The sequence below is a fragment of the Bidens hawaiensis genome, unplaced genomic scaffold (assembly GCF_021521415.1).
Source record: "Bidens hawaiensis isolate Kalapana, Puna unplaced genomic scaffold, B.hawaiensis_p1.1 tig00004685_1, whole genome shotgun sequence".
In the NCBI taxonomy this organism is placed as follows: domain Eukaryota; kingdom Viridiplantae; phylum Streptophyta; class Magnoliopsida; order Asterales; family Asteraceae; genus Bidens; species Bidens hawaiensis.
This window is the reverse complement of record NW_027491287.1, coordinates 985,240-1,001,757: the sequence shown is the minus strand read 5'-3', so window position 1 is coordinate 1,001,757 and position 16,518 is coordinate 985,240. Positions and strand designations below refer to the sequence as shown.

Below are 16,518 nucleotides of genomic sequence, written 5' to 3'. Positions count from 1 at the left end.
GCGTAGCATTTGTTTACCGCGATCATTTGTGCGCAGTTACAACCACGCCGCGGGAAGGGAGAATGAAACTTCCAACGGCGGACAATGCGCCAGAGAAGTGGATTTTAAACCCAAAATTCCCCGACCAAACGGTCACAATTGGCGCTACCATTTCAGACGACACGAGATTGAGAGTGAAAAGGTTGCTCACAAAATACATGTCGGTCTTCGCGTGGCAACACTCCGATATGACGGGGGTCCCGCGAGACTTGGCGCAACACTCTCTTAACACGTTCAAGTCGGTGGAGCCAATTGCTCAGAAGAAGAGAATCATGGGGGATGAAAAGGCGAAGGCCATGAATGAGCAAGTTGAGGACTTGTTGCGCGCAAACATTATCCGCCCGATCCGATACCAGACGTGGGTAGCCAATCCTGTGATGGTAAAGAAAAGCAACGGGTCATGGAGGATGTGTATTGACTTCAAGGACCTCAACAAAGCATGTCCGAAAGACTGTTACCCACTACCAAACATCGACGCAAAGGTGGACTCCGTGGCGCCATTCAAACTCAAATGTTTCTTGGATGCCTACAAAGGCTATCACCAGATTCAAATGGCACCACAGGATGAAGACAAGACGGCCTTCAGAACCGACAAGGGTGTTTTTTGTTACACAAAAATGCCCTTTGGTTTAAAGAATGCGGGCGCCACCTATCAGAGACTTATGGATTCGGTTTTCAGTGAAAAAATCGGAAGAAATCTAGAAGTCTACGTCGATGATTTGGTGATCAAGAGCAGGGAGGAGAGACAAATGCTCAACGACATCGAGGAAACTCTTCAGCGCCTAACGGAAGTTAACATGAAGCTCAACCCGAGCAAATGTACTTTTGGCGCGGAAGAGGGGAAATTTCTTGGTGTAATGGTCACTAAGGAGGGTTTCAAGGTGAATCCTGAGAAGGTGGAAGCCATCCTTGACATGCCTTCACCATCCACCATGAAAGAGGTTCAGAAGCTGAATGGTAGATTGGTGTCAATCAACAGGTTCCTAGCGAACCACGCCAGCAAATCTACTCCATTCGTTAACACCTTGAGGAACTGTTTGAAGAAGAGCCAATTCAAGTGGACGCCTGAGGCTGAGCAAGCTTTCAATGAGATAAAAGAATGTCTCATAAAGCTGCCCGCGCTCACAGCCCCACTTCCTGGCGAAACCCTTACATTGTACTTGTCAGCTGGAGATCGCGCCATTGGCGCAGTATTATTGGTGGATCGCAAGGGGATCCAAACGCCAATATACTATGTGAGTCGAGTGCTCACAGACCCTGAGACGCGCTATTCCATCATGGAAAAGTTAGTTTTGTCACTAACACACGCGTCGCGCAAGCTACATAGATATTTCAATGGTCATCCTATTGAAGTACTGACTGGTTACAACATCCAGCAAGTCTTGCGACGTCCCGCGCTCTCCGGAAGGCTGACAAAGTGGGCGCTGGAATTAGGTGAACACACGATCACTTATAAGCCCCGTCCAGCAATAAAGGGTCAAGTTTTGGCGGATTTCATCACGGAAATCCCAGAGGGAAAGATTGAAGAAGCTCAGCGCGAGGTAGACCCTCCGCGACCAAATGATGAAGAAGATGTTTGGAGGCTATTCACTGATGGAGCCTCCAACAGCGAAGGGTCTGGCGCAGGTCTCAAACTGGTGGACCCTGATAATCATGAATATACTTATGCTATCAGGTTGGACTTCAAGAGTACCAACAATGAGGCTGAGTATGAAGCCCTGCTGGCTGGTCTGCGCATCGCGCGCAAGTTTGGGGTTAAAAGACTAGAGGCGCATGTTGATTCTTACTTGGTAGCTGCTCAGGTCAACGGCCTATATGACGCCAAGGAGAACACAATGCCTCTGTATCTAGAGCAGGCAAAAAAGCTCGTTGAGCAGTTTGACTTCTTCAGAATCATACACATCTCGCGAAGCGAAAACAAGTCCGCAGACGCGTTGAGTAAAATGGCATCAACTAATTTTGATCACTTTGGCAAAGATGTCAGGGTGGAAATAATGAGCAGCCCGTCAGTGCAAACGCAATCGGTCCTGGTAATTCATACAACTCCTTCATCCTGGATAACTCCAATAATGGAATTCCTGAAAGAGGGGAAGTTACCGGATGATCGCGCACAGGCGAGAAAGATAAGACACAAGGCGCAGAACTATGAACTACTTGATGGTACAGTGTATCGGCGCTCTTATCTTGGACCGCTCATGAAATGCCTGGATGCGGAAGAAGCAAGCTATGTGATTAGGGAGATTCATGAAGGAATCTGTGGAATTCACGCTGGTCCGCGCATGGTGGTTACCAAGGCGATGAGCTCGGGCTACTATTGGCCAGGCATGTACTTGGATGCGCTAAAAGAAATCCAAAAATGCAAGGCATGTCAGAGCTACGCGCCAAACACCATGCGTCCAAAAAACAACTTGATTCCAGTCACCTCAGCATGGCCTTTCCACAAATGGGCCATTGATATTGTGGGGCCCCTGCCGCAAGCGCAAGGGCGGGTGAAATTTTTGGTAGTGGCGATAGACTATTTCACAAAATGGGTTGAAGCCAAGCCACTAGCAAAAATCACAGCTGAGGCGATGAAGCAATTCATCTGGAGCCACATCATTTGTCGTTTTGGCCTTCCTCTGGAAATTGTGAGCGACAATGGCAAACAATTCACTGACAGGAAGATATCAAGCTGGCTCAAAGAATTGCACATCAACCAAATCTTCACGTCCGTCTACCATCCTCAAGGGAATGGCCAAGTGGAGCGCGCGAATCAAAGTTTGCTAAATGGGCTGAAGAAAAGATTGGAGGGAGAATCCCATTCTTGGGTCGAAGAGTTACCTAATGTCCTGTGGGCGCACAGGACATTAAGCAAAACTAGCAATGGCGAATCCCCGTTCAGCCTAACCTATGGGACAGAGGCTATGATCCCAGCGGAAATTGGATGCCCATCCCATAGGGTACTCATGATGGGCAAAACTGATAACGACCGCGATAGAAGGTTGGACCTTAACTTGCTTGAAGGGCGCAGAGAAGCGGCTATCATTAATGAAGCCAGATACAAGAAAAAGCTGGAAAAATATTATAATCAGCGCGTTAAAGAGTGCCACTTCAAGAAAAATGATTTTGTCCTTCGAAACAATGAAGCTAGTCGCGCAATACCCCCAGGAAAAATGTCCCCCAATTGGGAGGGACCTTATCAAATTTCAGAAGATCTGGGGAAAGGCGCGTACGCTTTAAAAGATTTGAACGGAAAAAAGATACCGCGCGCGTGGAACGCGGCACAACTTAGAAAATGCTTCATGTAAAAAGTTCAAATTTGTAATCAAGGCTTTTAAGCCATCATCAATGATGATTCGCGCTATCTTTCAATATTTGTCGCGCTATCTTTCAATATTGGTTCTCTTACCTTTGCATACATGTTTCACACTTCCTTTATTAAATTGGAACAATATGACAACACTATATTGACTTCAAAACAAAATAAAGCGAAGTAAAACATACATGCGCGAGCCTTAGCTCAAACGAGTTAACGAGTCTTAACTCTAAAACGTCAGGGCCTTAGCCCAAAATTACGAGCCTTAGCTCAAACACGTTAATGAGTCTTAACTCTAAAATCGTCAGGGCCTTAGCCCAAAACAAAGAGCCTTAGCTCAAAACACTCACATACATCCATCTTACACCCCGCGCAGCCTGATCATAAAAATCCTTAAACAAAACTAAGGCAAAGTACATGCCATATCATGTTAAGGTCTCAGGTCGAGGCCGCGCGCGGAACCATAGTGGATATCTGAGTAACACAAGCTGACATGTAATGGCTAAACTCATACTTCCATACCGCGTGACACCAACGCGCGAAAAAGAAATAACGAAAAATTAGCGTGCATGTCAGCATGAGCGAGATACTGCGAGAGCCACAAACAAAATAGAACAGAGGTTAAGTGAATAATTTCCTTACAACCTTGTTCTTATTTTAACGTTCAAGCATATCTTATATCTATACAACCAAACATGAAGAGATGAATGGAAATGCGCAAGATACGAAAAGGAGATAACAAGTTTCATTTCATTGGATCGAAATTTACAAGTATGATGAGTTACAAACTACAAGTATAAAAGATAAATATACAAAATTTGATGAAGGGCTTCTCAAGTCTCCACGTCGACGTCAGCCGCTTCATCATCCTCATCATCTCGCGCAGCATCTGGCGCGGTCTGCTCTTCATCTCCGAACTGACCATAGTCAAGTTCTTCCTCCTCATTGGAGTCTTCGATCACAACGGTGTCACGAGCAGATTCTTTCGCCGCGCCAGAGCCGCTGGCAGGGGCAACATCCCCCGCGCCACCATCATCGCCACCAGCCCTCTCGCAATCATCAAGCAACTTCTTTAGTGCGCCGAGGTCGGGCTGGTCAGCAAGCGCAGCTATCTGTAAATCATTAGAAAAGTAATGAGTACAAACGCTTAGAAAAGTTAGTAAAGTAAAACTCATTAAGATCAAGATACCTGCATAAGGATGGGGATGGGAGTATTCATATACTTTTCCCCCACCGCGGCCATGTCCGCGCAGGCCGCATCGAACTTGTAAGGGTACTCGGATGGGTTCTTCCTCAACATGCCATACTCATACCCATCCGTAAACCCTTCAGCTCGGCCCACCAAACGCGCGGCGGCATTGCAGTCCATCACAAGGGCTTGAAACTCGGCGGAATATTTCATCGCCAAAGCGCAGCGAGCCATGCCCTGTGACACCAGCCATTGGCGATCCTGCGCGAGGCCAGCAACAGACGTCTCGAGGGCAGGAACCTGAGAGTTTAATAACTCAACAGTTTCCTTAGCCTTTTTTAGTTCCTCCTTGTCAGACGCTGCTGCCGCCAAAATTTTTTCTTTCTCCGCCTGCGCAGCACCAAGTGCTTCCTGGCTGGACGCCGCCGTGGCCAAGGCCTCATCTCTATCGGCCTGCGCGGCCGCCAAATCCCTTTTCAGGCGCGCAACCTCGCTCTCCAACGATGATTTCTCAGTAATACTCTTGATGATAGCTTGGTCACGCGCCTCGGCCTGCTGTTCCAAGACACGCACTCTGCGCGCGTACTTGGCAACTTCGGCCTCCGCCAACTGCTGCTTCTCCCGCGCAGCCTGGAGCTCATGCCCGCGCTTGATGTATGCGGTGTTGGCACTTGCTCGGTTTTCACTGAGCTCCGCCTGGAGTTTCTCAGCTCGCGCGCGAGCATCAGACAGGTTCCAGGCGGCCACCTTAGCCTCTCGCTGGGCTTCCACAAGAGCGTCGCGTACTTTAATATAATCACGACGAAGCTCTTGGGAAGCAGCGAAAAAAGCCGACCCAGCGAAAACATGGTCATTCAGCAAGTCCGCGCGAGTGCGCTCCTCTTGATACCTCCTTTCAGTAGGAGGCACGGCATGAGCCCAGAAGTCCTCGCATACGCCCATGGATTGAAAGGAACTTTCTTCATTAATATTCCATCTCGGGCGGTAAACGTGGTCACCTTCCTGCAAAAATGTAAGAAAAGTTCTAAGTCATAAAACATACTTATAGGGAGATACGCGCAGCGGACCAACAAATCAATACATACCTGCGGGGATGAAGCAGGAAAGTCAGCGCCAGCCCCACCAGAGGTCTGCGCTGCGAACACTTGCGGCATCGCAGGGCTGGCGCGATCTCCTAAGGAGTCTTCACCTTGAACCCCCTCGTCCTCCTCGTCTCCTTCAACAGGCCTCTTCTGCTGCGACCTGGAAGGCTCCAAACCAGCCTCGCGGGGAGGGCTACGTGCAGGAGGAGGCGAAGGAGGTCTCGACGCCGCCAGTTCGGCGCGCAACACCGTTTCCTGCTCCTTGGTTATCCCAACAAGGGGAGACTCAGCACTAGCAGGAGCAGGACCAGAACCAGCGGCGCCGGCAGCTGCGCCAGGAGTATCATCAGCAACTGTTGTACCAGCTACAACTCCTATGAACAAATAAACAAGGAAGGGTTTATGACTAAGTCCAAAAGGAAAAATTCAGAAGACAAATGTGCAACACTTACCTTGGCGCAACTCTGTTCGCGCGTCGAACATCGCCATAAAATTCATCCTACCCTTTTCAGAGGGTAGAACAGGGGACTTCGATGGAGTCCCCGGCGCAGCCGTAGCACCTTGTGGCGCCTGCGGCTGATCTGTTACCGTCGCCGGCTCTGCAATCATTCAAATAACCAACGGTTTAATAATAACTCAGTCAGATGAAGATAAGCAAAGTATACCTGTTGCAGGCGCGGCGCGGCTTCTCTCTTCAGCAGCGCGAACGGAGGAGGCGACGGCACCATACCTCAAGTGGACAGGAGGTCTGCCCACTCTCACAGGCAGAGAACTTAAAGAAACCTTTGTGGTTTCCTTAGGTCTTTTCGTTTGAGCATGGGGATGAGCGACAGGGGTGTCCTCTTTCTTCTGTTTCTTACTGGCCCCTGCGCCAGATTTCCCCTTAGCTTTGCGCTTTAGTAGAGGCACCTCCTCTTCCTCCTCCTCCTCTTCCGCGAGCTCTAGCTCGTAGTTTTCAAGCGCATCTACAAAAACAAGCGACAGAACTGTTAATAAACTTGGGTATTCTAAAGGAATGAGCAGGATTGCGAAGGCTTACCAGGCGCGTCACCGTCAAAGTCAAAATCCAGATCCACTGGGATGAACATGTCATCGAAGCGATCCGGGAAACCAACCTCCCCAACGCCAAGTTCGACGGAGCCGCCCTCCACATGTTCATCATAAGCGGCAAGGATGTAATCCTTGGTGACTGCGCAAAGACAAGTTAAATGATATCAGCAAAAGAACGATGTTCGCGCAACAACAAAAAACAAAAAAAATAATAACAAAAACACTTACACAACCCGTCGACTTGGATAACGGGCTCAAGCGCGCTGTCGGCCCAGAGCCTGCTCATCCCGACCCCAACCAGCGCCTCCTCGCAAATTTTCTTCGCGGGGGATGGTTCGGCGGTCAGCTTTTTAACCCATGCGCCAGTTGGGTTCTTGAGGACATCCTCATCCGCAGGCGCAGAAGTGATAGAGCGCATGGTCATACGGATGGGGATCACACCGGCCTTAATGTAAAAAAACCTCTCAGACCAGTCATGAAGGCTCTTGAATGAAACAGTGGAGCACTTCACCTTCTGACTGCGAGGAATAAAAGAGATCCAATTGTCTTGGATCTTGGCCTTATAAAAATATTGAAAGCGCCGAGGAGTGGGTTCCTCGCGCTGGGATTTGCACATGAACTCAAAGTGAGTCACGCGCACGAGTCCAAACGGATGGACTTGGGATATGTGAATCCCATAGAACTTCAACAGTGCACCCACAAACCTTGTCATCGGGAGACGAAGGTTGCAGTGGGTGAAAAAGTGGCTATATAGGGATATATAGCCGGCAGGCGGGTCCGCCGCCGTTTGCCCGGACCTAGGCAACATGCAGCCAAACAGGGTGGGAAACCCCTGAGAGGCGATGAGGTTGTCGAGATCGGCCTGCTTCAATTTGCAGGGGATTTCATTCCACCTTTTGGTGGCCTTGGTCCTCCCTACTTCCTCCGATGTGGTTTCAACAACCTTCTTCCCCTTTCCTTTTTGCTTCAATGTCGACATCACCACAGATTTCACACGGCGTCTTCGAGAGGCAACGGAGGTGATTGAAGGGCTAGACGAGTATGAACTATCAGACATACAACTGTAATAGCCGATAATCGAGGATTCCAATCGATGTAAACACTCAAATCAGAATTTGAAAGCAGAAATTTGAATTTTAGAAACAATGAAGATGAAGATAAAAATTTCCTAAGGGCCTGCTTTTATAGGACCAGGAGAGAGAAAAGTGGCAGCTGATCGGATTCCACGCGCCCCCACTCGCAGGGGCAACCCAAGGAAGGCGCGACACGTGTCCCTAACAGCTGTGTGAGGGGACAGAAAGATGTAACCGACCTGCCACGGCACAGTGACGCGCCCCCACTCGCAGGTACTAACCAATGCGAGTGCAACACGTGTTCAGGACAGCTGTGAGGGGACGTGAAAGCCAACTGTAGCACCTCGAGCACACGAAACCTCTGACACGTTTACGGCGCACGTCACCACCAACCAACCACGTGTTTGGACCTTTGGTTTTCAACAAAGTGGATAGAACTTCGCGCGATGATGGAAACAACCAGGAAAACGACAAAACCCCCTGTAAAAGGACAATTCAGTGAGTCTAATATCTATCTCACCACGCTCGCGCGAGATAAGACACACATTAGACTGGGGGGGCTTGAAGAGGTATGTACCCGCCTCAACACCAATCAAGGCGGGTCAACCCGCAAGATAAAGACATTATGAAGGCACAAAGCCAAAACCCAGGCGCATGGCGCATACAAAACATGCTCAGGCATCATATGCTCGCGCATCACATATGCGCGCGGCGCATATCGCATGCTCTTGCACATCACATATGCTCGCGCGTCACATATGCGCGTGGCGCACCAGCGCGCGGCGCGTATCACACGCTCGTGCATATCACACCTGCGCATGAAATATCTGCGCGTGAGAATAAAAAGAAGACTTCGCGCATCCTCAGGATGGGCGCATATCACACGTGCACATAATCAACCTCGTCCTTATCCAAATCAGGGTTAGGGCAACCTTGATTGTGCACGTCAGACAATCTTCTAGAAGGCATCTTTTTAAGGAGTAAGAATATGCTGATGTTGACAGCTGCCAAATGAAAGGTCGACAACTCAGCATGACACATGTGCTACCACATGATTACAACCAACGAGAAAGCGCCAGGTGTCCCAGAGGACACATGGCGCAGTGCGGTTGGAGGAGGCCAACGAGGCTGAGCCCAACCAGTGGAAACCCTAGCACTATAAATACAGCATCAACTCCACTTTGATGAGACATTCATTCACACTCAATCATTTGACAGTTACAAGCAGTGATATCACATTCAATCATATTGAATTATATTCACTCACAGTCAGTTACAGAGAAAACACAGAGTCACACAAATCAAGAGTATTCGGCGATTCAGCAATACTCTTGAGATTCACTTGCATACAACATTATTATCTTCTCCAAAAGATACTGATTCTCACGCCGGAGGGTTACCCCAAAGAGGACCCCTCTGTCCCTTTCTGAGGGGTAAGTAACGGCGCTTTTCATTTTGTAGGTGGAAGAACTCGGATCCAGAAGAACCATCGGTGAAATAGTTTAATCACACCCGAGGAAAGTAGATCTGCTAGGCCAACGAGGCTGAGCCCAACCAGTGGAAACCCTAGCACTATAAATACAGCATCAACTCCACTTTGATGAGACATTCATTCACACTCAATCATTTGACAGTTACAAGCAGTGATATCACATTCAATCATATTGAATTATATTCACTCACAGTCAGTTACAGAGAAAACACAGAGTCACACAAATCAAGAGTATTCGGCGATTCAGCAATACTCTTGAGATTCACTTGCATACAACATTATTATCTTCTCCAAAAGATACTGATTCTCACGCCGGAGGGTTACCCCAAAGAGGACCCCTCTGTCCCTTTCTGAGGGGTAAGTAACGGCGCTGTTCATTTTGTAGGTGGAAGAACTCGGATCCAGAAGAACCATCGGTGAAATAGTTTAATCACACCCGAGGAAAGTAGATCTGCTACCAGTGAGTAGATCCACGTTTCTTCACCATCGTATTGCAACGGTGCACTAATATGGTTTCGATTGGTACTGTAATTAAACCAAAAAAACTAAATTTGTAGAAATAAAAACCTTAACATGTAAAAAATTAAAATACTTAAAAACAACATTTATTCGGTTATGTTTGTTACGGTACGGTATAAACAACATTGGTGAAACACAAGCGTTATAACACATAGAATAAATTATTCAAATTAACATTTAAAAATTTGAATTTAAAACGAAGTTTATTCGGTCGGTAAAACCCGAACATTGGTAAAACTGAGCGTTGTGGCGGTGAGTCAACACAAATTCAGTTGGTTTATGTTACATTTTTTATGGTACCAGAACTAAAAAAAGGTCGGTAAAATATGAACGTTGTTGGTACCGAGAGGTGCGTCAATAAAACCTGAAGGTTTGCCGGTCTTAGACGTCGTGGCGGTTAGTCAACGCAAATTTGGTTGATCTCGGTTACGTTCATTACAGTACCAGAACTAAAACAAAATGTCCGATAAAATCTAAGCATTGTCGGTCCGCGATTTGCGGTGGTGAGTCGACTCAAATTCGGTCGGTCTCGATTACGATACTTATGGTCCCACTGTCCCCATTCTCTCTCCAGTCTCCACGTTCCGCAATACCACCCGCCGGTCGTCCTAGTCAATCTCACAGATCGTATGCTCATTTTCACTTCATCCAATTATTATTATTATTATTATTATTTATTATTATTATTACTTACTGTAGTTTGTTCATTTTCACTCCGATTTCAACTTTAATTTTGCAGGATCACGTTTTAGGGTAATGATATTGTGACGATCGGAGGATTGAGATGTCGTATTCGGCAGTAGTGCATGAAGGATGGATGGTGAGGCATGGGAGGACGATAATTGGGAGATCTTTTATACATATGAGGTATTTCGTTCTCAAGTCGAGGCTGCTTGCTTATTACAAGAAGAGTCCTGGAGTTATGTGGTAATTGTTGGTTGTTATGTTCAGTGTTATATTAATTAGTGATTAGTTTACCTCTGTCATTTTGTGTTTGAATTTGTGAGGATTTTAGTTGGTGTATGTGTATTAATGTATTCTTTGTTTTCGGTTAGGCTCCAGTTAATTCTTTGGTCATTGATGGCAACTGTAGAGTTGAGGACAGAGGATTAACGACTCATCAAGGACATGTGAGTCTCTTTTTATTCAGTTTTATTACTTGCTTTATAATTCATATGGTGTTTGGAACTTGAAAGTGTATGATGTGAGTTCTTAATAATGTACTTATTTACGTCGTCTGCTTATTTAGACATATGGAGAATAAATGATTTGTGAAGAAAATCAAACCGTATGAAGTTAAAAAACTGATATTAATGAAAGTGGTTTTGGTTGATATTCATGAACTAAAGGTCATCAGATATCTTTTTGGTTTTCTTGTTTAATTCGGTACGCAGAGTTTTGATGCATACATTGTGATATCTGCATGTTCTGAAAAGCCAAAAGTATAAACAAAAACAATTGTGGGCAACATCTTTGGTCATCAAGGTTAAGCATACATAAACAGACACACACATGTGTGCATCACTTATACCCTCTCGTTAAGTCCACTTGATATTGTTATATATATATAGAGAGAGAAAAGATCCAATACACTAATGCTTATCGTACAAATACGTACGCGAATTCCGTTTTTCACGAATCGATCCATGAAATCACATCCAAACATCTCGGAATTGTCAATACATATCCAATCAATCATTGCTTCACCGAAAAAACAGTTTTGGATGGTTAATCGATCAATTTTTCACTTTTTTCACAAAGACGGTTTTTGAGTGTTTAATGAGCGTTTAAGGCTTTGTGAGCGTTTTCTGAGCGTTTTAGGTTTTTGCCTTTGAGCGTCTCGCGTACCTACCGTATGTTAAGCATTAGCGTACAGTAACTGCACCCTATAATATTTTAAGGGTTCTGTAATGATACTTATCCTATATATATATATATATATATATATATATATATATATATATATGTTTTCTTATGAAGTTTGCTATATTCTTAGTATAATCTGATTACAATCCATGGTTTTTCACTCTCTTTAATTGATGGTACATGCAAAACTTTCTTTCTGTTTTATTGGCATGTAATATTGGTGTTGCTTAACATACTATTTTTTGCAACAGATGATTTATGTTTTATCGATTTACAGCAATAGGAACAAATACCAGCGGATTACGGTACATGAACTCTACTTGCCTTTTCAATGAAGTATTTATCTTACAACTAGTGTTTTGTTGGTTTTAGAGTTATATTAAAAATGGATGCAGCTTAGATTTTGTTTCTGTTCAAAGTTACGTGAATAACTGTTGTTCCTGTTCTAGATGGCAGCTTTTAACATCAAGGAAGCATTAATCTGGAAAGAAAAAATTGAGTCAGTTATTTATCAGGTATATCTTACAAATTAATATTATTTGCAGCACACAATTTTCCCATCTTGTGTCAAATGTTTGTAACTTTTTACCTATATTCTCGTGAAAGCTAATGTCTTCTCAAATCTCAACAATTTTCAGCATCAAGAGTCACTAGTTTCCAGTGGGAGTACATTCCTTTCTTTCGAATACAAGTCTAGGATGGATAATGGAAGTAATGCTTCTTCATCAGATCAAGAAAGCGAGTAAGTAACATTTTTATATAGTTTGCACCTTATAACTTAGGCTATTTTAAATATGTTATGTATTATTTCTGGTTTATTATCTTCACACTATTAGGATATGTAGGCTTAAACCCGGTCTGTGGCCGTTTTAGGAGAGGCACGGCCCTAGCCCTCGCGGGCCAGTTGGGCTTAACTTGTTGGTTACGTTACCAAGGGTATAACCCTATTTAGGTTGTCTGTTCATATCTCATTATGTACTTGTAAACTTTTATCACTCAATAATATGAAACCCTAGATGCCTTTGGTGGATGTAGGTCAGTCTAGACTAAACCGCTCTAAATTCTCGTGTTCTTTATTCGCTTTGGTATTCATTGTTTATGTTCAGTTTGTGTGTGTTATTCCTAAGAACTGGTATCAAAGCTTTGGCTCTTAATCTGGGATCACATTAGAACCTTTCATCATGAGTCTTGTTCGCCGCCGCAAGGGTTATGGTTATCGATGCCACCGAATCTCTGTCGCTGCTGGAGTTTCCACCGCCGTCATCGAGAGGATTGATTATCGATTAGTGTTTGCGTACCAATAATCATTGATCGTGTTTTTTTTATATGTTCGAAAGCTTGAAAGCCGCATCAGTCATGCCGCCTTCATGGTCTGTAGATGTTGAAGCTCCACAGACCGTGCGTTTGCATCAGAAGTTAGAATCTCAGATCAGTTGATCAGTTTGATCAAGATAAGTCTGGGGTTGATTGGGTGCAAGGTATATTCAGTTTCCGTTTAAGCAAGAACAAGCCACAAATAGAATCGGATCCTACATTGTTGAAGAACAGTTGTCAAATCAGAAGAAACCCCAAAGAAACCTAGAACCAGTTCCAACCGCGTTTGTCATATTTTATTGTTTCCATTTAAAGTTTCTGTTCTTGAGTTACAAGTTCGTTTTTCCGCTGCTTTGAAATAGGTTGGTTGTTCAGTTTTGGCTCCCGTTATTGCTGTGTCTGTTTTGATCTGTTGCTTGTTTAGTCATTGTTATGGTAGAAGACGGAAAAATCATGATACAGAAGTTTGATTGATGGAAGATGCAGCTGAGGTTTTGTTTTTTCATAAAGCTTTAGATGTATTGGCAAGGGTGAAAATTAGAGAATTACAATTAATCAGATGTTCACGGAAATCTAGCAATGATGAGAGTTTCAGGGATTCAAGAACAAATCAAGTAATTCTGAGAAAGTTTGGTTCTATAGATCCAACTGTGATTAGGAGACTCGAGTGTAATCACGGGATCAGAACGTTGAGATGTGGTCTTTTGGGAAGTCTTGCTTCTGGTTCATTGAAATTTATTGACCGAAGAAAGTTGCTTTTGTAAGAGGAGCATCCTAAGCTAAAGTGAAGATTTAGAATGAACGAGCATGGACAAGTTTAGGAAAACTAGTCGAAAGATATCACGGCAATGGTAACACAAGTGGGAGATTGTAAGGATATGCAGGCTTAAACCCGGTTTTGGGGAGACGCAGGATAGGGGTTAGCCGGCCCTGGTGTTCGAGGTTTTTATTCTTTCGACAAAATAGGCATTTATATTTAGCATTTAATTAATAACGATACGAAAAAACAACCAGTTAATTAGGAAACACCAAATAAGCAAAGACGGCTAAGGAAACTAGTTTTCAGCCGATATAACGTTAAAAAGTACAACGAATCCAAAAAAAAAACAATCTAATAATTCCAACCTGCTTAATAACATTAAAAAGTTAAAAAATACAATGGCTGATTGGTTAATTTTGATTATTCTAATTTTAAGAAGTATAAAAATCAGTGCATATTTGTTCAATTCTTGGGGTCAAAATTGCCTAATTTTAATGAATTTATAATAAAATTTAAAATTTGAGTTATCAGCAATTAATTAATTTTTGTGTCACCAATTTTATTTTGACTGCACTAGCTAGTATAGCTCACATTTTAAATTCTAGGTTAAGAGATTGGTAACCTCAAAATAGAGTTCTTTATTTTAATTATCATACGTTTTAAAACAATTTTTAAAACTAGTGTAAACTAATGATATATATTTGGTTCTGGATTACATCTTTTTGGGGCTAATTCCCTCCTGTGTGAATATGTGCACATGCTTATCTTCCTTGACAATCCAATGTGCAGACATGAGGCAAAAGGTATCCAGCTAATTGTCAATAAAAGCTCCAACATACTGAATCCCAATAAAGACCTTTTAGGATCAAAAACTCACTTGGGAGATATGAGATATGGAGGCGGTGGTATGATTACTACCCCTTCATCTTTCCATGAAAACTTGAGGATTCCTTTCCACGAAATATCATTGGCAACCGATAACTTTTCTGTAAATAACTTCATCGCGAAGGGTGGGTTTGGGAATGTGTACCGAGGCCAATCTGAAAAGCTTGGCATGGTTGCTGTAAAGAAATTAGATCGTAGGGCAGAAGCGGGGCAAGGAGACCACCAATTCATGATGGAGATTGAAGTGCTTTCAACTCATAAACATGAAAACATTGTCTCTCTTGTTGGCTTTTGTGACCAAGATGGGGAGAGGATACTTGTTTTAAAGTATGAATTCAACGGAAGTCTCGAAAAGCATTTACGTAATGAGGATCTAACCTGGACCCAACGCCTTCGGATTTGTTTGGATGTCGCCAATGCGTTGAAGTACTTGAATGAAGATGTTGAAAGTCAACATAGAATAATTCACCGTGACGTAAAGAGCTCCAACATCCTGTTGGATGAAAACTGGAGGGCCAAGATTTCAGATTTTGGTTTGTCCAGAATTGCTCTAGCGAGGGTGCCGTGCAGCGTTATTTATACTGAGGCTTGTGGCACGCACGGGTATGTTGATCCAGAGTACGATGAACATAAAACTCTCGCACAAAAATCCGATGTTTACTCTTTTGGTGTTGTACTGTTTGAAGTAATGTGTAGTAGGTTAGCAAGTGTAAAGAATTACGACGATAGGTGTAAATTTTCAGCCAAATTGGCCCAAAACCATTACGAAAAGGAAACACTGAATGAAATTATTGTTTCAAGTCTAAGAAGTCAAATGAGTTCAGATTGCTTGTGTACATATTCAACCATTGCCTATCAATGCTTGAAGAAACGAAATGAACGACCAACGATGGACGTGGTTGTGGATCAACTCGAGAAAGCATTAGAATATCAGCAAGTAAGTTGCTGCAAGTGTATAGCTCTTTTATCCGTCACCTATTCTTTAGATTATTAATGCATATACTTTCCATCAAATTTTATACCTGTTATTTTTAAAAAAAACGTACCAATTTGTATGATGATTCTTAGAATCCTTCACTAATTGTTGTTTTCCAATAGGGATCAAGAGGATCTTGGCATGATGTATACATTTGTTTTAGACACCGAGACCCTGAATGCCACGTTGTTGATGATATTTGTGCTGCTCTTCACCAAGGAGATGTTTCCATTTACAAGGATGACGTGACACTAACCCATAATGAGTCAGTACTTTTAAAGGCCATTAAGCGTTCACGCTTATTTGTCATTATTTTCACCAAAAAGTTCGCGGTTAATTCTTGGTACTTGGATGAAGTTGCCAAGATTATTGAGTGCATGAAAGAAAAAAGAAAGTTAGTTTTGCCTATATTCCTCAATGTGAGTCGTTCTGATGTGCAGACACAAAAAGGGTATTTCGGGGAAGTGATGTGCGAATATGATAGACACCCAAGGATTGAAATTTGGCGGAATGCTCTTGTTGAAGCAACTAATGCACCTGGCCTGGAATACTCAAAATTTCGGTGATTTCTTAATCTTTATTCCATAATTAATCTGAACTTGTGAATTTGTTTTCTTAAACTATATGGGTGGGTTAGCTAGTTAATGGCCCATTGCGTATGTGGAAATGATGTGACATCACGTTTTATTAACTAATCATCATCCAAATTCCACGACACATAGTCTAATGTTATGTTGAACTACACTTGCAGGTCTAGTGCAGGTTTTGTCAGGAAAGTAGTTGAAGACATACAAGTTGCTTTATCTGCTTAACACTTCTCAACTTACATGTGTAATGGGCAATCAGTTTAAGTTGTCTTTTTTTTTATAACGTATTGTGAAGTTGTAAGTTTGTAACAGTTAAAGGCCCAATGTTCAGGTGTCTGATAAATTTTAGGGATAAAAATTAATGGATTAAATGTTAAAACTTGCTTGTAAC

The 16,518-nt window shown here is 43.4% G+C and overlaps 1 protein-coding gene across 1 annotated transcript; it reads left to right on the top strand.

The window, feature by feature from the left end:
- The first annotated feature begins 10,725 nt into the window (after positions 1-10,725).
- Positions 10,726-16,106, top strand: LOC143627604 (cold-responsive protein kinase 1-like). Its single transcript, XM_077097384.1, has 6 exons — positions 10,726-10,869; positions 11,857-11,910; positions 12,055-12,120; positions 12,244-12,347; positions 14,571-15,501; positions 15,663-16,106. Exons 2-6 carry the CDS (start codon positions 11,857-11,859, stop codon positions 16,104-16,106), a joined length of 1,599 nt encoding a protein of 532 aa, XP_076953499.1. The 5' UTR covers positions 10,726-10,869.
- Positions 16,107-16,518: the final 412 nt, after the last annotated feature.

Excerpts from the sequence above, each read along its gene's own strand:
- LOC143627604 (XM_077097384.1), top strand. The coding sequence starts at position 11,857 with ATGATTTATGTTTTATCGATTTACAGCAATAGGAACAAATACCAGCGG. Across the intron at positions 12,121-12,243 it reads TTGAGTCAGTTATTTATCAG|CATCAAGAGTCACTAGTTTC; the intron begins GTATATCTTACA and ends AACAATTTTCAG. Across the intron at positions 15,502-15,662 it reads AAGCATTAGAATATCAGCAA|GGATCAAGAGGATCTTGGCA; the intron begins GTAAGTTGCTGC and ends GTTTTCCAATAG.